At 44.2% G+C, this 21,164-nt stretch overlaps 1 protein-coding gene across 1 annotated transcript in view; it reads left to right on the forward strand.

The window, feature by feature from the left end:
- The window catches only part of LOC140719188 (tetraspanin-4-like), a 67,295-nt gene extending 49,980 nt beyond the window's left edge, over positions 1-17,315 (forward strand). Inside the window, exons 4-8 of the mRNA XM_073033625.1 lie at positions 1,501-1,575; positions 3,829-3,930; positions 6,372-6,500; positions 13,513-13,596; positions 15,390-17,315. Coding sequence (XP_072889726.1) covers positions 1,501-1,575; positions 3,829-3,930; positions 6,372-6,500; positions 13,513-13,596; positions 15,390-15,458 — 459 coding nt within the window. The 3' untranslated portion in view covers positions 15,459-17,315. The remainder of the gene's footprint in view (positions 1-1,500; positions 1,576-3,828; positions 3,931-6,371; positions 6,501-13,512; positions 13,597-15,389) is intronic.
- Positions 17,316-21,164: the final 3,849 nt, after the last annotated feature.

The following is a 21,164-nucleotide window of genomic DNA, read 5'->3' on the forward strand; positions in this document are numbered from 1 at the left end:
TCAGTACACTCATTGGCCATTTCACTAGGTTCACCTGTACATTAACGCAAATATCTAATCAGCCAATCATCTGGCAGCAACTCAATGCATAAAAGCATGCGGACGCGGTCGAGAGGTTCAGTTGCTGTTCAGACCAAACATCGAATGGGGAGGAAATGTGATCCAAGTGACTTTGACTGTGGAATGATCTCCTGGGATTTTCATGCACAACTGTCTCTAAAGTCTGGGGTGAAAAACAAAAAAACACATGCAGCGAGCAGCAGCTCTGTGGGCAAAAACGCCTTGTTGACGGAGGAGGTCAGAGCTGACAGGAAGGTGACAGTAACTCAAATAGCCACACGTTACAACAGTGGTGTGCAGAAGAGCATCTCTGAACGTGCAACATGTCGAGCGTTGAAATAAATGGGCTACACAGCAGAAAATCACAAACATACAGGAGGTACCTAATAAAGTGGCCACTGAGTGTCAGTGATAATGTGGGTGTGGTGGTGGTGCTATGGTTGAGTTAATGAATTAGTAACATGAAGGCTTCAGCTAAAATTCCAGAGATGTTAATTTGAATTACACCATGGCTGTGGAATTTAAATTTATAGGCTAGTACGGCCATAGATTAAGTTTGAATAGTCTACGGCCATACTAACCTATAAATGCTTGATCTTGTCTGAGCTTAGAAGCTAAGCAGGCCCGGGCATGGTTAGTACTTGGATGGGAGACTTGGGAATACCAGAGGCACAGTATTGTAATGGTGAGCGTAACTCTATGACAGCTTACAGCTTTCAACAGAGGTTCAATTCCCACCGCTGCCTGTAAAGAATTTGTTCATTTCCCCGTGACCAAGTTGGTGCTCTGCCTTCCTCCTACATACGTCCAAAGACATACGGGTCGCATTTATGTAATTGGGTGGCACTGGGACTGTTAACCTTTTATCTCTAAATAAAATGATTAAATATCTAGTTATTAATAATGATAACTATAGTACTCAAACCCAAGAAATGCTGATGTGGCCCTGAAATTCAAGGGCATTTAAGGACAGGAAGAAAAAAAATTCCGGCATACATCCTTAAAAATTGGTAAATAAAAATAATGTGCCCTGGTTTCCCATTCCAATGTCTCCCAACCAGTTAAGCCAGCTCTGACTGATACTTTCCAACCTGTACGTGCAGACACCTCCCAGTCTCCACCCAGCTAGTAGGTTTCATCTGTTGCTCATTCCAGACTCGTCACCTGCAGCCTATTTAAACCCAGTTCTCATCCACTGTCCTTGTTCACTCATTAAATGAGTTGGTGTCAGCCAGTTGCTCTTTGCTTTCCCTCTGCCTGATTAAAGTTTACCTTGCTGCCTGTTGTGTTTAGTTTCTGTTCTCTATGGTTTTGTGGCCCCTCGGGTTATTTTGTGGTCTATAATTACAGTTATCACTCACTGCTGAATCGTCTCCGCTGCTCTGCGTTTGGGTCAAGCCTTCTCTACATTTCCTGACACAACCTTTCTCTTTCCCACAGTTCTTCGTGGTGCTCCTGATCATTTTCCTCCTCGAAATGACTGTCGGAATTGTATTCCTGTGTTGCCAGGATACGGTAAGTAGGGATTTTGCTCATCCCAAGTTCTTGACTCCCTCAACCCCGATATTAATGTGACATGCAATGCACAACACAACACCGTTGATCCAATTGGGCAAGAGATTCTGCAAGTGCTAGAAATCTCGAGCAACTCTGGGGATCCCAGCAATTCAGGAGGGGAATAAACAATCGGTGTTTCAGGCAGAGCCCCTTAATCAGGGCTGGAAGGGGAAGAAGCCAAGAACAGAAGGTAGAGGGAGCGGAAGGAGTACAAGCCGGCAGGTGAGGTGTCAGGAGGGTGGGGAAGGGGAGGTGAAGTGAAAAGCTGGGAGGTGATAGGTAGAACAAGTAAAGGGCTGAAGAAAAGGGAACCTGAAAGGAGAGTAGACCATGGGAGAAAGGGAAAGAGGGAAGGCACCAGAGGGAGGTCTTGGGCAGGTAAGGAGAAGAGAAGGGGTGAGAGAGGAACCGGAATAGAGAATACAAAAAGAGAGCAGGGAGAGAAATTGATGTTCATGCCATCAGGTTGGTGGCTACCCAGATGGAATATGAGGTGTTGCTCCTCCAACCTGAGGTGACAATCACCTCCCTCTTGTGTCCCTCCTCTTTCCTTTTCTTCCACGGTTCACTGTATCAGATTCCTCCTTCTTCAGTCCTTCACCTCTTCCTCCTATCACCCCCCCCCCCACCTCCCAGCAACAGTAGAGGGGTCCATGCACATGCATTGGAATGGGAAGTCAATTTGAAATAGATAGCTGCTGGGAAATCCTGCCTGTTATGGCATTGGTTCATTTACCTGACACTATTGTCCAATCCGGTCCCGAATTACTGATCTGGGGTCTGTTATTGCTTTCAATTAATCAAATGGCATCTGTTTTTGTCAGGCCTGCACATGCAGGTTCCTCCTGGTCTCCACCCAGCCAATAGGAATCACGTGCCTTTATTTCCAACTCATCACCTGCAGCCTATTTAAACCCAGCTCCCATCCACGTCCCTTGTTCACCCGTCGAACCAGCCAGCCTCAACCAGTTACTCCTGGCCTTCAGTTGCCTTGCCGTGTTTAGTATTGTTTTTGGAGTTCAGTTAGAGATCAGCAGATATGATGCTGTGGGCATCACTGAGTTGTGGCTGAAAGAAGAGTATTGTTGGGAACTTAACATCCAAGGATACACATTATATTGAAATGACAGGCAGGTAGGTAGAGGAGGTAGCATAGCTCTGTTGGTAAAATAATGAAATCAAATCCTTAGAAAGGGGTGACTTAAGACTGGAAGATGTTAAATCCTTGTGGGTAGAGTTGGGGAACTGCAGGGGTAAAAAGAGTGAGGGGTAATCTCAATGAAACTTATTGAATGTTGAATTTGAAGAAGATGATTCCTATAGTGGGAGATTCTAGGACCAGAGGACACAGCCTCAGAATTAAGGGACACCCACACTTACAAATCTCCAAACAGCTGCAGGATGAGAGAAAAAGTGGAGATCAGGTTGGAAAATACCCCTCAATAAGGTCCCAAAGTCAGCACAGATGAAGGATGCTGATTTCAGGATGCAAGGCCAAAGGAGTAAACAGCCATTTATGTGAAGAATTTGGTGAGGTACAATAGGGGGAAGAATGACCCTTCTTTGCAGAGGTAAACAGTATTCATTCTAACCACAACTTGCAGAGGATGAGTCTAGGACCACAGGACACAGCCTCAGAGTAGAGGGACATTCTTTTAAATCAAAGACGAGGAGGAATTCCTTTAGCCAGAGAGTGGTGAATCTGTGGAATTTGTTGCCACAGGCAACAGTGGAGGCCAAGTCATTGGGTAAATTTAAGGCAGAGGTTGATAGATTCTTGATTAGTCAGGGCATGAAGGGTTACGGGGAGGAGGAAGGAAATTGGTGATGAGAGGGAAATGGATCAGCCAGGATGAAATGCCTAATTCTGCTCCTGAATCTTTAGCCTTATGTTCTCTATTGTTTTGCAGCCCCTCATAGCTTCGATTTTTGCAGTCTATTATTAAAGTATTCGCTCACCACCAAATTGTTTCCGCTGCTCTGCGTTTGGGTCAAGCCTCCTCTACATTTCCTGACACTAATTGATTACTTGAGATCCGTTATTGAGTCCAATCAAACATTTGACATCTGTAACTGATTCTGATGAACTGGTTGGCATGCTATGATTATGAAATCTGATGAAGCACAGTGATATCTGATTCTATTACGATAGAACAATTGATTGAGAAACCGAATTATTACAACTGCTTTTTATCCTGTATTTACCCCTAGATAAACCAGTATGCAAAGAAGGAGCTGAAGAAAGGACTTCAGTTCTACAACACATCTGGACACAGCGATTTGACCAATGGCTGGGATATTGTGCAGATGGATGTAAGCTCTTTGAGTGACCTTCCCTGCAGATAAGTGTCGTTCCTTTCCGTGCCTTGTGGTGCATCGGGCGGCAACCGCTGTTTCTTTAGCATTTTGTCTGCCTTTTACGAGGCAAAGTTGCTAGAGAGATGCTCAGACCCAGCACGGATGGAAATTGTGACGGGACCTGGCCAGATTCGAACCTGGGACCTCCGCCTCGAGGTCCAGTGCGGATGCTGCTACACCACCGGCCAGCTATTCAGATAAAAGTACAGCACAGGGACAGGCCCTTCAGCCCACAATGTTGTATCAAAAAAATTAAATTAGTAATCAACTGGCTAACTAAATGAATCTCTTCTACCCACACAACGTCCATGTCCTTCCATTTCCCTCACATTCATTTAAAAATCCCTATGTATCTACCTCTACCGCCACCCCAGGTAGTGCATTCCAGGATCCACCATTCTCTATGGGGTAAATAAACTTGCCCCGCACATCTCATTTGAACTTACCCCCTCTAGGCTTAAATGCATGCCCTCTGGTTTTAGGCATTTCAACCCTGGGAAAAAAGATGCTATCTGTCTCCTCTGTCTGTGCCATCATAATCTTCTAAACCTCTTATCAGATCTCCCCCCAGCCTTCGCCATTCCAGAGAAACAACCCAAGTTTGTCCAGCTCTCGTGATAGCACATAGAACATAGATTACAGCACAAGAACAGGCCCTTCAGCCCACAGTGTCCAGTCGACCCAGCTAAAAAGTAAATCAAAACCACCTCTCCGTCCTACCCACACAACGTCCATATCCCTCCATAGAGTCATAGAAAAGTACAGCAGGGAAACCAGCCTTTCAGCCCAACATGCTGAAACGATTTAAACTGCCTACTCCCATCGACCTGCACCAGGACCACAGCCCTCCGTACCCCTCCCATCCATGTACCTATCCAAACTTCTCTTAAACGTTGAAATCAAGCTCACATGTGCCGGCAGATCACTCCACATTCACAACTCTCTGAATGAAGAAGTTTCCCCTCATGTTCCACTTGTACATCTCACTTTTCACCTTTAACCCATGATCTCTGGTTGTAGTCCCACCCAACCTCAGCGGAAAAAGCCTGCTTGCATTTACCCTATCTATATCCCTCATAATTTTGTATACCACTGTCAAATCTCCTTTCAGTCTTCTACGTTCTAAGCAATAGAGTCCTAACCTGTTCAATCTTTCCTTATAACTCAGGTCATCCAGATGAGGCAACATCCTTGTAAATTTACTCTGCACTCTTTCAACTTTATTTATGTCTTTCCTGTAGGTAGGTGAGCAAAACTGCACACAATGCTCCAAATTAGGCCTCATCAATGTCTTATACAACCTCAACAGAACATCCCGTCTCCTGTACTCAGTGCCAGAAATTTTGTTTATGACACTATCTACCTGTGACGCCTCTTTTGAGGAATTATGGATCTGTTTTCCTAGATCCCTTTGTTCCTCCACACTCCTCAATGCCCTACCGTTCACTAAGACCTACCTCAGTTGGCTCATACTGAAGTGCAAAACCTCGCATTATATCTTTGCATCTTCCTTACATCCATGAGCCTAACTAAACGTCTCTTAACAGCCTGTAATGTATTTACCTGTACCGCCATACTGACATCCACAACTCTCTGTGTCAAAAAACTTCCGCCTTGCATTCCCTTTGAAGTTACCCCCGCTCACCCTCAATGCATGCCTTCTGGTATTGGGCAATTCACTGCGTCACTGCCCGGTTCGGAAATTGCACCGTCTCAGATCGCAAGACCTTGCAGCGGATAGTGAGGTCAGCTGAGAAGATCATCGGGGTCTCTCTTCCTGCCATCATGGACATTTATACACACTGCGTCCACAAAACAAACAGCATTATGAAGGACCCCACGCACCCCTCATACAAACTCTTCTCCCTCCTGCCGTCTAGCAAAAGGCACCAAAGCATTCAGGCTCTCACAACCAGACTATGTAACAGTTTTTTCCCCCAAGCCATCAGACTCCTCAATACCCAGAGTCTGGACTGACACCTTACTGCCCTATTGTCCTGTTTATTATTTATTGTAATGCCTGCACTGTTTTGGTGCACTTTATACAGTCCTGGGTAGGTCTGTAGTCGAGTGTAGTTGTTTTTTTTGTTTTTTACATAGTTCAGTCTAGTTTTTGTACCGTGTCATGTAGCACCATGGTCCTGAAAAACGTTGTCTCATTTTTACTGTGTACTGTACATAGCAGTTATGGTTGACTTGACTTGACTTTCCTCTTATTTGGACACATTAATATCCATCCTCTTAAAGCCCCTTTTATCAAAGACTGTAAACTTGTTCACGCGGCTCCTTATGAAGCCTTTATTGTTTGGAAGATCAGAACGTTATCAGCTCTCGTTGTTCAGGGATGAGGTTAGAAGTGAAATTGACTGCGTGCGTGCATTTCTTTCTCTGCGCAGTTCCGGTGCTGTGGTGTCATCCGCTATGACGACTGGTTCTCTGTCCTAAACGGAAGTAAGGTGCCCGTTTCCTGCTGCTTCAAGCTGGTCAACAACTGCTCGACCATCCCTGATATCTGGTGGAAAGACGTGAGTCACAAGTTCAATGTGGAATAGATGTTGAATCATAAGGGCAGCTTGGGTAGCGCAATCGCTTTACTGTGCCGACAATTCCTGTAAGGAGTTTGTCAGTTCCCACCATGACCATGTGGGTTTCCTCTGGGTGCTCGATCTTCCTCCCACAGTCCAAACACACGCGGGTTAGGGCTAGTGAGTTGTGGGCATGCAAAGTTGGTGCTGGAAGTGTGGCGACACTTGGGGGCTGCCCCAGCACGATATTTACTGACCTGATTTGACACAAATGACACATTTCATTATATATTTCAATACTTCACTGTACGGTACTGTGCAAAGGTCTTAAACACATAGTTAGTTAGTGTGCCTAAGACTTCTGCACAGGCTGTAGTAATTTTATGTATTACCCTGTACTGCTGCAATAAAAAAAACCAAATTTCATGACATATGTGACTGATGATAAACCCGACTTTGATACGGGCCTCTGTTGGATAAATCTCCCGGACCTGATGGAATGCACCCTTGGGTTCTGAAGGAAGTAGCTGAAGAGATTGCAGAGGCAACAACAAAACAAAGCAATATAAAAGAAGACAAGACAACAACAGCAAAACAAGCCCCTCTTGCACCCTCCCCAGCCAACCATTCACTCATTCACTGAGACAGGCCTCCCACTCCAGGACAGGCTTACCTCCGGGCCTCTGATATTTGGTTCTGGTACAAGAAGCAATGAGGAAGGCAAATGGTTAGCTGGACTTTATCTGGCCTCCTATACTCAGATCCTCAAGTAACAAATGCTCTTTGCCTTTATTGCAAGAGAATTTGGGCAAAGAGAGAAGATTTTCTATTGTGATTTCAAAGGGCTTTGTTGAGACTGCACCTGAAGCTTGAGTGTAGCTTTAGGCTTCTTAAACAAAAGAATGGCAACACAATACACAACACTCCTCACTGTTTAGCTGAGGCATTGATCGTGTGGAGAGTCGGGGCTTTTTCCCAGGGCTGAAATGGCTAGCACAAGAGGGCACAGTTTTAAGGTGCTTGGAAGAAGGTACAGAGGGGATGTCAGGGGTAAGTTTTTTACAAAGGGAGTGTTGAGTGCGTGGAATGGGCTGCTGGCAACAGTGGTGGAGGCGGATACCATAGAACCATAGAACACTACTCACAGTACCGGCCCTTCAGCCCTCCATGTTGTGCCGACCCATATAATCCTTTTTTAAAAAGTACTAAACGCACACTACCCCATAACCCTCCAATTTTCTTTCATCCATGTGCCTGTCCAAGAGACTCTTAAATACCCCTAATGTTTTAGCCTCCACCATATAACCATATAACAATTACAGCACGGAAACCGGCCATCTCGGCCCTTCTAGTCCGTGCCGACCGTTTACTCTCACCTAGTCCCACTGACCCGCACTCAGCCCATAACCCTCCATTCCTTTCCTGTCCATATACCTATCCAGTTTTACTTTAAATGACAATACAGAACCTGCCTCTACCATTTCTACTGGAAGCTCATTCCACACAGCTACCACTCTCTGAGTAAAGAAATTCCCTTAAACTTTTGCCCCCTAACTCTCAAATTATGTTCTCTTGTTTGAATCTCCCCTACTCTCAATGGAAAAAGTCTATCTACGTCAACTCTATCTATCCCCCTCATTATTTTAAATACCTCTATCAAGTCCCCCCTCAACCTTCTACGCTCCAAAGAATAAAGACCTAACTTGTTCAGCCTTTCCCTGTAACTTAGCTGCTGAAACCCAGGTAACATTCTAGTAAATCTTCTCTGTACTCTTTCTATTTTGTTGATATCTTTTCTATAATTCAGTGACCAGAACTGTACACAATACTCCAAATTTGACCTCACCAATGCCTTGTACAATTTTAACACTACATCCCAACTCCTATACTCAATGCTCTGATTTATAAAGGCCAGCATACCAAAAGCTTTCTTCACCACCCTATCCACATGAGATTCCACCTTCAGGGAACTATGCCCCATTATTCCTAGATCATTCTGTTCTACTGCATTCTTCAATGCCCTACCATTTACCATGTATGTCCTATTTGGATTATTCCTACCAAAATGTAGCACCTCACACTTATCAGCATTAAACTCCATCTGCCATCGTTCAGCCCACTCTTCTAACTGGCCTAAATCTCTCTGCAAGTTGAAAACCTACTTCATTATCCACAATGCCACCTACCTTAGTATCATCTGCATACTTACTAATCCAATTTACCACCCCATCATCCAGATCATTAATGTATATGACAAACAACATTGGACCCAATACAGATCCCTGAGGCACACCACTAGTTACTGGCCTCCAACCTGACAAACAGTTATCCACCACTACTCTCTGGCATCTCCCATCTAGCCACTGTTGAATCCATTTTACTACTTCAATATTAATACCTAATGATTGAACCTTCCTAACTAACCTTCCGTGCGGAACCTTGTCAAAGGCCTTACTGAAGTCCATATAGACAACATCCACTGCTTTACCCTCGTCATCTTTCCTCGTAACCTCTTCAAAAAATTCAATAAGATTTGTCATCATCATCACCATTCCAGGCACTCACAACCCTCTGTGTAAAAAATTTACCCCTGATGTCTCCCCTAAACTTCCCTCCCTTAATTTTGTATATATGCCCTCTGGTGTTTGCTATTGGTGCCCTGGGAAACAGGTATTGACTATCCACCCTATCTATGCCTCTCATAATATGATCATCGTATTATAATACGATAGGGTCTTTTAAGAGACTCCTGGAAAGGTACATGGAACTCAGAAAAATAGAGGGCTATGGGTAATCCTAGGTAATTTCTAAAGTAGGGACATGTTCAGCACAGCTTTGTGGGCCGAAGGGCCTGTATTGTGCTGTAGGTTTTCTATGTTTCTATGTTTTCTAATGGCACTTGGAGATCAGCCCAGAAAGGTGTGAAATGACTCACTTTGGAAGGTCAAGTTTGAAGACGGAGTACAAGGTTAATGGTAGGATTTTTAGCAGAGTGGAGGAACAGAGGGATCTTGGGGTCCACGTCCATAGATCCCTCAAAGTTGCTACGCAAGTTGATAGGGGGGTTAAAAAGGTGCATAGTGTGTTGGCCTTCAGTAGTTGGGGGATTGAGTTCAAGAGCTGTGAGGTAATGTTGCATCTCCTGGTTAGACCACACTTGGAATATTGTGTTAAGTTCTGGTCACTTCATTATCGGAAGGATGTGGAAGCTTTAGAGAGGGTGCAGAGGAGATTTACCAGGATGCTGCCTGGATTAGAGAGCGTGTCTTGTGGGCGAGCTAGGCTTTTCTCTTTGGAGTGAAGCAGAGTAAGAGATGACTTGATAGAGATGTACAAATGAGAAGAAGCATAGATGGAGTTTTTCCAAGGATGGAAATGGAGGCATAATTTTAAGGTGATTGGAGGGGCAGTGGATGTCAGAGTCAGTTATTTTTCAGAGTGGTGGTGTATAGAACACACAGCCAGGGATGATGTTAGAGAGACGTTAAAAAAAAACTCCTAGAAATTATATATGGATAATAGAAAAGCTCGCCACAATAGCACAGCAATTAATCCGACACTATTACAGATTGGGGCATCAGAGTTCAGAGTTCAACTCCACCGTGGACAGTGAGGAGTTTGTACGTTCTCTCCATGACCGTGTAGGTTTCCTCTGGGTGCTCTGGTTTCCTCCCACAGTCCATAGACACATAGGGAGATAGGTTAACTGGCCATTGTAAACTATCCTGTGATTAGGGTAGGGATAAATGGGAGGGATGCTAGGACGGAAGGGCCTGCTCCGCATTGTATCTCTGAATGAATGAATGAATTAACAGAAATGGAGGGCTATGTAGGAAGGAAGGGGTTAGACTGATCTTGGACTAAGTTCAAAGCTCAGCAGAACATTGCAGGCCTAGGCCTAAGGCCCTGTATTGTGCTGTACTATTCTATGTTCAGTGAAGCTGGTGAATATTCACCAGACTTTTTAGTAGGATTGCTTTACAAGGAGTGATTAAATAGAAAAGTCTTCTGTTCTCAGAGTTCAGAAAAATTAGCCTTAAAAAATTCTTACAGTACTTGACAGGGTGGGTATGTTTCCTCCAGCTGAGGAATTTTGACCAGGAATCAGGATCTCTCAGATTAAGGTGTGGCCATTTAGAAGTTTCTTCACTGAACGGCGATGAATCATTTGAAATTTTTTTCTCTAGAGGGCTGTAGACGTTCAGTCAGTGAATGATCCAAAAGACCAATAGACTTCTGGATATTAATAGCTGTGTGGACAGGGCCAGGAAACAACATGAACAACGGGTGCAAAGCTGACATGAAGGACTAGGTGGCCTGTTCTTACCCCTAGTACTCACGTTGCATCACCTCTGGCAGCCATGAAAAGAGGAAATAGCTGAGTCATTCAATAAAACTCGTTAGAATCTGAATCGGAGTATCATCGGCATATGTCATGAAATTTGTTAACTTTGACACAGCACTACGATGCTATTCATGATAAATACAGGGAAAAACTGAATTACAGTAATAACTGAAATATCTGAATTACAGTTATGTATAGTAAATAGTTGAATTTAAATATAGTAGTGCAAAAACAGAAAATAAAAAAGTAAGTAGTGAGGTCATGTTCGCAGGTTCAATGTCCGTTCAGAAATCGGATGGTGGAGGGGAAAGAAGCCGTTCCTGAATCATTGAGTGTTTATCTTCAGGCTTCTGTATCTTCTCCCTGATTGTTACATTGAGGACTGGGTGACAGGGTCCTGAATGATGGATGCTGCCTTTCTGAGGCACCGCTCCTTGAAGATGTCCTGGATACCACGGAGGCTAATGCCCATGATGGAGCTAACTGAGTTTACAACTCTCTGCAACTTGCTTCAATCCTGTGCAGTACCCCTCACCATACCAGACAATGGTGCAGCCAGTTAGAATGCTCTCCACAGTACGTCTGTAGAAATTTGAGAGTGTCTCTAGTGACAAACTGAATCTCCTCAAAATCCTAATGAAATATAGTCGCTGTCTTGTCTTCTCTGTAGCTGCATCAATATGTTGGGGCCAGGTTAGATCCTCAGCAATATTGACACCCAGGAACCTGATATTGCTTTTAATGCTCACAGTAACTAAACGACTGCAGCCAATTGAGATGGACAAATTCCAATGATTTACAATCCTCAGTGTGGAGAAATGTCTCAACTCAAACCTACATGTCTAGTTCTTATCCTGGTACCATAAACTCCAGCCTGACTTCCCACTGAGAAGAAATTGCCTCTGTCTATTCCACCAATCCCTTTAAGGGTTATCCATGCTTGAAGAAAAAGACCTCTCATTTTTCTAAAGCGTTAGGCCTCTCTGCATCTGGAGGCGCATCGGGCGGCAACCTTGCTGTTTCTTTAGCATTTTGTCTTTTTAAGGAGGCCGTGTTGGCAGCTTGACGCTCAACCCAGCATGTATGGAAAGTTGCAAGGAGCCAGCCGGATTTGAACCCATGACCTCTCACCTCAAAGTCTTGTGCTGATGCCAGCGGGCGGCCATTTTTGTTTCCTTAAACTGAACAGGCCAGAGCTCCTCAATTTCCCTTCGGTACCATTGCTCTCATCTGACAACATAGATCCTGTCTGCACTGATGAAAGCAATTGTCAAGATTCTCGAATTCTCTCACACCCTTTGTCCTTTAGACCCAAGTACTCATCTTTTGGTGGCTTGCTCTAATTTTGCCTCATGTGGTTCTTGTCTATTTTTGCTTGACAAGGCTCCTGTGAAGTGCCTTGGAACGTTTTTGTCAGTTAAAGTCACTATATAAATGCAGGTTGGCCTCAGTATCAAACAATTTGTTTATTTTGTAAAAAAAAATGAAGCATTTAAAACCGAGATTAGACTAAAACTCCACTTTCAGTCAAATGGTTACGACCTCAAACCTCCTCTCCAGAGACTTGACCCAGTAAGCTGTACATTTCTTGCAGGCATTCACAGTAGAACAGAGAAATACAACAGAATCGATGAAAAACTGCCCACAAAGATGGACAAACAACCAATGTGCAGAAGAAGACAAGCTGTCTAAATACAAAAAAAGAGTAAATAAATAACACTGGGAATATGAGTTGGAGATGTTTTGTTTTGTATTTCAGAAACTAATCGAAAGAAACACAAGAGCCGTAATAATGTCTACTTAGTTTCTTTAGTGAGGCACTTACATGATGACGTGGTGTAATGATGTATACCATTGTCTCGTTCAATGGAACTGTTCCTTGGCCATGGGTTTCTGGAGTGAAGGAGATAAATTGTGGCACTTCACAATGGAAACATAGATGAGGCAATATTACAATTTAGGGCAACTGTAAGGTTAAAGTTCAGTGCAGCCTCGTGGACTTAACTACACTCAGTGGCCACTTCATAAGGTCGCTCCTGTACCCAATAAAGTGGCCACTCAGTGTATGTTCATGGTCTTCTGCTGCTGTAGCCTGTCCTCTTCAAGGTTCAACGTGTTGTGCATTCAGAGATGCTCTTCTGTACACCACTGTTGTAATGCACGGCTATTTGAGTTACTGTCACCTTCCTGTCAGCTTGAACCACTCTTGACCATTCTCCTCTGATCTCTCTCATTAACAGGGTGTTTTTTCTCTAAACTCTAGAGCAGGAGTTCCCAACTGGTTTTATGCCATGGACCTTTACCATTAACCAAGGGGTCCATGGACCCCAGGTTGGGAACCCCTGCTCTAAAGGTTGTTGTGTGTGAAAATCCCAGGATATCAGCTTCTGAGCTACTCAAACCACCCTGTCTATCACCAACAGTCATTCCACGGTCAAAATCACTCAGATCACATTTCTTCCCCATTCTGATGTTTGGTCTGAACAACAAATGAACCTCTTGACCATGCCTGCATACTTTTATGCACGGAGTTGCTGTCAGGTGATTGGCTGATTAGATATTTGCATTAACGAGCAGGTGTACTGGTGTACCTAATAAAGTGGCCACTGAGGGTAAGCGTGATAAACAGTTCATTCATGCGTTTAACTTGCTCTCTTCCATCCACAGCCATGCTACGACAAGGTTATCAAGTGGCTGAAGGAAAACATTGTGGCGATCTGCATCTTTGGACTTTGCATACCAGTGCTACAGGTACATGACCAGATAACCAACGAGCATCGCCTCGACGCCACTCACGGTTCTCCAGTCCGCGTGTAGAAATAGTGAGCTTGGGGGTGGTGTTGGAACATATATTGGTGAGTGTATGTGGCGGGGTGGAGATACGTCTCTAACAAAAGAGGTGTAGAGCGCTCCTTCCCTCCGCTATCCTGCAGGCCACCCTTGGGAGGGTGTAGCATCTGCTTAGCCCCTGATCAGGGTCACCTGAAGCCATGGGAGCAGGTGGTGGATGGTCATATGAGCAGATGGTGCATATCACAAGCCCTGGTTATGCAATCACTGACGCCAGGCAGACAATCTCTGAAGAGTATTGATAATGGTTGGGGTCACCCGTATTGTAAAGATACCCTTAGAAGAAGGGAATGGCAAACCACTTCTGTGGAAAAACTTGCCAAGAACAATCATGGTCATGGGTAGAGAAAAGAATAAGAACCACTGTGTGAAAGGGGTCTTTCCCACAGAAAAAAACAGATTAAAGACAGGTGGAAGACCGTGATCACCCCCTCAAGCAACACAGCACATAATGATGATAATATGTCGTGAAATTTGTTGTTTCGTGGCAGCAGTGCATAATAAAAATTACCCCTTATAATAAGATGTGTGTAGATAAGAAATTAAATAAGTAGTGCAAAAAAAGAGGAAAGAAATACTGAGGTTGTGTTCATGGGTTCAGTGTCCATTCAGAAATCTGATGGCAGAGGGGAAGAAGCTGTTCCTGAGTGTGTGTCTTTAGGCTCCTGTACCTCTTCCCTGATGGTAGCAATGAGAAGAGGGCATGTCCTGGGTGATGAGTGTCCTTTATGATGGATGCGGCCTTTCTGAGGTGCTGCCTTTTGGAAGTCTTTTGCATGCTAGGGAGGCTAGTGCCCATAACAGAGCTGGCTGAGTTTACAATTTTCTGCAGCACTTTCCGATCCTGTGCAGTGCCCGCCCCCATACTAGACGGTAATGTAAACGGTCAGAAAGCTCTCTGAACACTGATACCTCAAGCTGTAATAGAATCACGCTAACCCTTATGTTACCACAGCGCCACCCACCTCCTTAGTAGTCCCACCAAAATTTGATCCATTCTGCCCAGTTCTTGAAATGCTGTTTTAAATCACATTCACTAATGTTCCTGAGGAAAAGAAATCTGGCATTCTTACATCATTCTGTGATGTACGTTCCCCAATCCCACAGCAGAGGTTGACCTTGAACTTTCTATTGAAATGGTATAGAAACATTTTGGCCCTCATAAATCAGAGTATTGTGTACAGGGGTTGGGATGTTACGTTGAAGTTGTATAAAGTACAAAGTTCAAAGTAAATCTTTGTGATGCTATTTACAGTATGTAAATCCAGACAGATCCACTGATACATTAACGATTTTTTGATCTTGGTAATTCATTTGCAAATGTTTTGTCGTCATGCGAGGAGATACCCTCAGTGCGCTGTTGGTTGTGGTGTGTCCTCCGAATGCTTGGCCTTTATATACTCATCAATCAGCTGACTGATCGTTGTCACGGAAACTCAGTTGTGGTGTAGGGAGGAGAGCTCATCGCTGATTGGTTGTGTGGTGAACTTGGTGCGTTGTGGTCTAAAATTTTGCCTGTGTTACCTCATAAATAGGATCGAAGCCTACGTGTCCGTTTACAGAAAACCACACATCTCGGAATTCTCTTGCACGCGGCACGTTAGCTTGTGCAAAGGAATGTGTTCACGCTAAGGAATTTAAAGCTACCGACCCTCTCCACCTTACTAATGAATGTTCTTTCTTTCCTTCCTCAGCTCCTGGGCCTTATCTTCTCCCTGGTGATGTACTGCCAACTTGTCAAAGCGGAGAAACACTACAGCTGAAAAGCAATTCCTTTTTTAAAAATTTCACTACCTATTTTACATCTCCCTGGATGCCTGCCTCTGTGAAATCCGGGATTCCGTTTCTTCATCACTAGTGTCTGGCACCTAGGCCATCTACAAGTAGGCAACATACGGGGTTCCTTCCATGGGCTCATGACTCATTCTGTGATATTTTCTGTACAGGATTCTTTTTTTGCCACCTCAGACATCACGATCTCGGCCTGTGCTCGGCATCGTATTGAGTGCAGGATGGGGTCACCACAGAGCTAAGGGCAGGTGACCAAATAATTTCCAGTGATGTCACCTGCAAGGGTCAGTGCAGCTAAGCCAATCCTCAATCAATCCCTACACACCTGTTTACACACCTTGGTGAAATCCGACGAAAATGGGGGGACCACTTTGTCAAGCACCTCCTCTCCATCTGCCCATTTCCTGGTATCAAGCATTTTAATTCCTATCCCCGTTCCCATTCCAACATGGCTGTCCACGGCCTCGTCCTCTGACACACTGAGATCACTCTCAGGGTGGAGGACCTCATATTCCGTCTGGGTAGCCTCCAACCTGATGCTATTAACACCCAGTTCTGCTTACAGTAAAGATTTCCCTCCCCCTTCCCTCTTCTATTCCCCATTCAGGCCTCTTACCTCTTCTCCTCACCTGTATATCACCTCCTCCTGGGTCCCCTCCTCCTTCCTGTGGTCCACTCTCCTCTCCTATCAGATTCCTTCTACTCCAGCCCTTCATCTTTCCCAATCACCTGATTTCACCTAGTCCTCCTTCCCCTCGCCCAGCTTTTCATTCTGGCATCTTCCCTCTTCCTTTCCAGTACCGATGAAGGGTCTTGGCCTGAAACGTCGACTGTTTATTTATTTCCATAGATGCTGCCTGGCTTGCCGAACTCCCCCCAGCATTTTGTATGTGTGTTTCTCTGGAGTTCCAGCATCTGCAGAACCTCCTGTGGCTGCAGCTGATTGGAGTCTGGAGGAAAATGCTTTCAGTGCTGTAGTCGACTATCAGCTTTTCTCAAAGCCCTAGCTGGTAGCCAAGGAGCATAGGTCAGAGGTGAAGACTTCTGATCTGATTCTGTTGATGGTATTTTGTCGAAACAAACTTTGTAGAAGCACATCCTTCAATGTCCAATCACACGACTTTGTTCCTTCAACTGCCCTTACTTGTGCCATGGTCACCTGATATGTCCATCCCCATGATGCCTTGCCTACTCAAAGCCAATAGAAATGCAAGTTCTTCCATTGGATTCTTCTTGACTGTCAGTCAAAATGACTCCTATGCCCTCCATGTCCAGTATTTTAAGCAACTGTATTTTTTTGTATAAATAGAGACTGGAAAAACAAACCCACTAATCATGATACAGAACACCATTCGACCCATTTACATTTTCCAGCCCTTTCATTCCTCCACCTTGTCTTTTGTCATTTTAAACACGTCCTGTGAAAACCAATGTTGAACCTACTTCCACCAAATTTTCCCTTATCTCTTTCAAGATTATTGCAGCCCACTGCATAATAAAATAAACAATTCTTATCATCTCCCTTCTGGCTCTTTTGCCAATTATCTTAGATTTGCATTGCCCGCTTGTCATCTCTCCTGTCACTGGACAAAGCATCCAAACCCCTCAGGGGGACGTAAGGGCAAACTGTTTTCTGCTGGCGATGATAAGCTCTCGGCGGGAGAGGCAGGGAAGGTGGTATAGTGCCATTTCTGTCTCAGCTGCAAAAGCCCACGTACCCACTCTGGGGTGATTCAAACCTGTGGCCCATGGAAATGCTGTCTTTCAGTGAATCAATAAGTGAATGGCTTGTAACACGTAAACATTCTCAATTAAAGTTTCTTATATAATTGTGCCGTGTCTGATGCTCTTGCACCGGTCTTCACCAGTTGTTTCTTGCCTGGTTTAGTTTCTGTCTTGAGTAAATTAAATCAGCATAAACCGATTAACGACAGTACAACATTTAGCGGCACTGTTACTAAATTCTTCCTTCCTTGCACTGCAGTAACAATAATGCATATCCCTCATTAACCTTAATAACAACAACTTAGAATCAGAATCAAGTTTATTAATGTTACATTTTGCCAGGCAGTCCCTTTGTCCACTTCACTGAGGCATGCACACCCGACGTGGTGGTGTAATAACGTATGCCATTCGCATAGTCATAGAATCACAGAGAAGTACAGCACAGACACGGGCCCTTCAGTCCATCTAGTCCATGCCGAACCATTTAAACTGCCTACTCCCATCGATCTGCACCAGAACCACAGCCCTCCATACCCCTACCATCCATGTACCTATCCAAACTTCCCTTAAACATTAAAATCGATTTCGAATGCGCCACTTAAGCTGGCAGCTCGTTCCACACTCTCATAACCCCCTGAGTGAGGAGGTTTCCCCTCATGTTCCCCTTAAACTTTTTGCCTTTCACCCTTAACCCATGACCTCGAGTTGTAGACCCACCCAACTTCAGTGGAAAAAGCCTGCTTGCATTCACCCTATCTATGCCTCTCATAACTCTATCAAATCTCCCCTGAATCTTCTACGTTCCAAGGAATAAAGTCCTAACCTAGTCAATCTTTTCTTATAACTCCAGTCCTGGCAACACCCTTGTAAATTTTCTCTGTACTTTCACATATAACTGTAATGAATTATGTAAATAACAAAGAATGTTAATTCAAAAAATATATTTACAACATTGCTCAAATATTACCGAAATATTAAATGCACAATGATCACTGACATATGTTGTGAAATTTTGCGGCAGCAGTACTGTGCAATACACAAAATCTCTAAGTTACAATAAGAAATAGTTATAAAGTAAGTAAATAGTGGGTCAGGCAGCATCTACAGAGGCAAAAGGATGGCCAATGGTTCAGTTCAAGATCCTGGAACAGTATTTGAGGCAAGATAACCAGAAGAAAGAGTTGATAGGGAGGGGCAAGGCAGGCAATAGATGGAACAGATGAGGTGGGGGATGATAGGCAGATGGAGCCAGGTTGAGGAGAAGGAGGCTAGAGACAGAGGCTGGTAGGTGATCAGTGGAACAAATGAGAAGGGCATGGTGGGCAGATGGAGTCAGGTAGGAGAGCAAGCGTTTAGAATCAGAGGCTGGTGAGTGATAGGGATTGGGAAATAGAGCCAGGTGGAGGAGTGGGGAGGGGAAGGGAAAGATGAAAATGGAAAGTGATTGGTGGAGCCAGATGATGGGCAGGTGGAACCGAAGGGGGCAGAGGATAGGAACGATGGGCCAAAGTGGATTGGCGTGCAGCAAATTGGTTTACTGTTGTCATAGTGAGTTACCGTGAAAAGCTTTGTTTTACATGTCACCCATACAGAACATTTTATTACACAGTACAAGTGGAAATAATTACAGAATGCAAAATAAAGTGTTGCAGTTATAGAGAAAGGTCAGTGCAGGCAGATAAATTGTAAGGTCATAACAAGGTAGATTGCGAGGACAAGAATACATCTTATCATACGGGGGGAAGCACTCAATACTCCTATAACAACGGGACAGACATTACCTTGAGCCTGGTGGTACGTGCTTTCAGGCTTTTGTATCTTCTGCCAGATGGGAGGAAAGAGAAGAGAGAATACCTGTGTTACAGTGAGCGAAGGAAGTGAACCCAAGTGTAGGACACAGACACGGAGATTGAGTTTGGATGTTTACACGGGCATAAACGCCAAACAGCAAACAGGAGTGATCTCGACACGGAGCCCTGATATGGAACCTTGACACAGAGTCCCCCAGAGCACGTGACACGGAGCCTTGACTCAGAGAAACGGAGTCTCATAGGAGCTAAACTTAGAACAAACGGTTCTAAGCGGCCGGGAAACATAGTTACACACGGGAAAAAGACCAACGGGCTGGTGGCTAGTGGTTGTGATGCTGGTGTTCTTATACCGTAGTTCTAGATGGAAACCAGGTGTGCTGTCATCAAAGCGAATTAGAAGCAATTGGGAAATTAACGGTCGGAACTGTGGCACAATCAACGGAAATTAAGAGTGAGATAGGGAATAAACGATCGGAACCATGACAGTCTGAGTGGGTGAGATGTTTGTTTACGTTGACTGCTCTACTGAGACGGAGAGAAGAGTCGACATAATCCATGAAGGGTGACGGGCAGATGGAACCAGTCCTGCAGAAGGGTCTTTGCTTGAAATGTTGACTGTTCAATCTTTTCCTTAGATGCTGCCTGACCCGCTGAGTTCCTCTGGCATTTTGTCTGCGTTGCTCTGGTGCAAAGTAACAAATCCAGGTAACAGGGAGGAACAGAAAAGGTAAATTGGTAGGAGTGGGAAAGCAATACAAGGCTTGAGGATTACCTAAAATTGAAAAACATGATGTTCATACTGTCGGTGAGGATAACAAACTATTATAACTGGTGACCAGAGGTATGTGCAATACATGAGATATGGCAGAACAAGAGTTTTATCAAAATGCAATATAACCTCATGACTTATCTCGTCTCTAGACCCCTGCTGTGCAAAGGGAAGCTTTCCTCTTCAAAGATCTTTCTTCCCTGTGCTGTCTGCACTCCTATATGCAGTCAAACTCTGTCTGTATGTTATGTCAACCCCTGCATTAACGCAAGTTCCATGATACCACGTGAATATATGTTGTAGCCCGGGGAAAAGTACACACTCAGGACAACAACTACTTTATCTGTTTTAGATGTTTAAGTGCCAGAAGAGGGTCTTAAAACAAAAGGAACGACTTTACAATCAGGTCCTGCCATTATAATCTCTGTTTAACCTTCGATCCACACACTTGTGTCTCGACCAATTGCGTATGCAGTATAAAAATACAAAGAAAATCACACAAAGCTAATACAGTACTAATACGGTAATGGCAATTCTGAAGAAACACAATACAAACAACATTAGAATCCCCCCAACCCTGTACCTTACACAGAGCAGCGAAAAATGTAAGCAAATACAGCTCATCTAAAATATCTACTACACGTGCTGAACACCCGGAGACTAGACATTCACGTTACGCAATTACGTGCACGATCAGTCATGATACAATAAAGTTAGACAAATGGTACACTTTGGCACAACTTTTACAAAATATTGCCTGGGAGTTAAATTACAGGAAGACTGACCTACTTGGCCGGTGAGGAACTTTGCAAGCCACGCTATCCAGCGTCGAGTTCTTTACTCGTAAAAATCTAAAGCATCCATATGTAAAACATATCAAATTACCGATATTCTCAATTCGCCAACAAGCATAAATGAGTTCACATGGATATTGTAAATTAATGCTCACCTTTCCTCACCCAGCCCAGTACCTCTGGGGGAACTTGATTCCAACGCCCCACCAGCTCCTGCCGCAGAAAACAAAATGGTCTCCCCACTATCCCGCGCGTGCGTAATGACATCACCATCTCCACTAAAAGGCACAGACAACTATTCTAGCATTACCCGGATGGATGCCTGAGTACACTTTTTAACAATAATGAATAGCATTCGAAGGTCACCCGGTTACATATAAGATGTTCATACAGTTACAGTGGAGGAAACAGAAGTCAGACAGGTCAGCATGGGAATGGCAAGGAGAGCTGAAATAACATGTAACTGGAAGCTCAAGGTGGCCTTTGTGCACAGTGATCACCCGGCCTACTCTTGCTCCTGCCGATGTAGAGGAGGCCACAGCAAGATAATAGAATGGGTTGGAGAAAGTTCACACAAAT

Source organism: Hemitrygon akajei, chromosome 31 (assembly GCF_048418815.1).
Source record: "Hemitrygon akajei chromosome 31, sHemAka1.3, whole genome shotgun sequence".
Lineage (NCBI taxonomy): Eukaryota > Metazoa > Chordata > Chondrichthyes > Myliobatiformes > Dasyatidae > Hemitrygon > Hemitrygon akajei.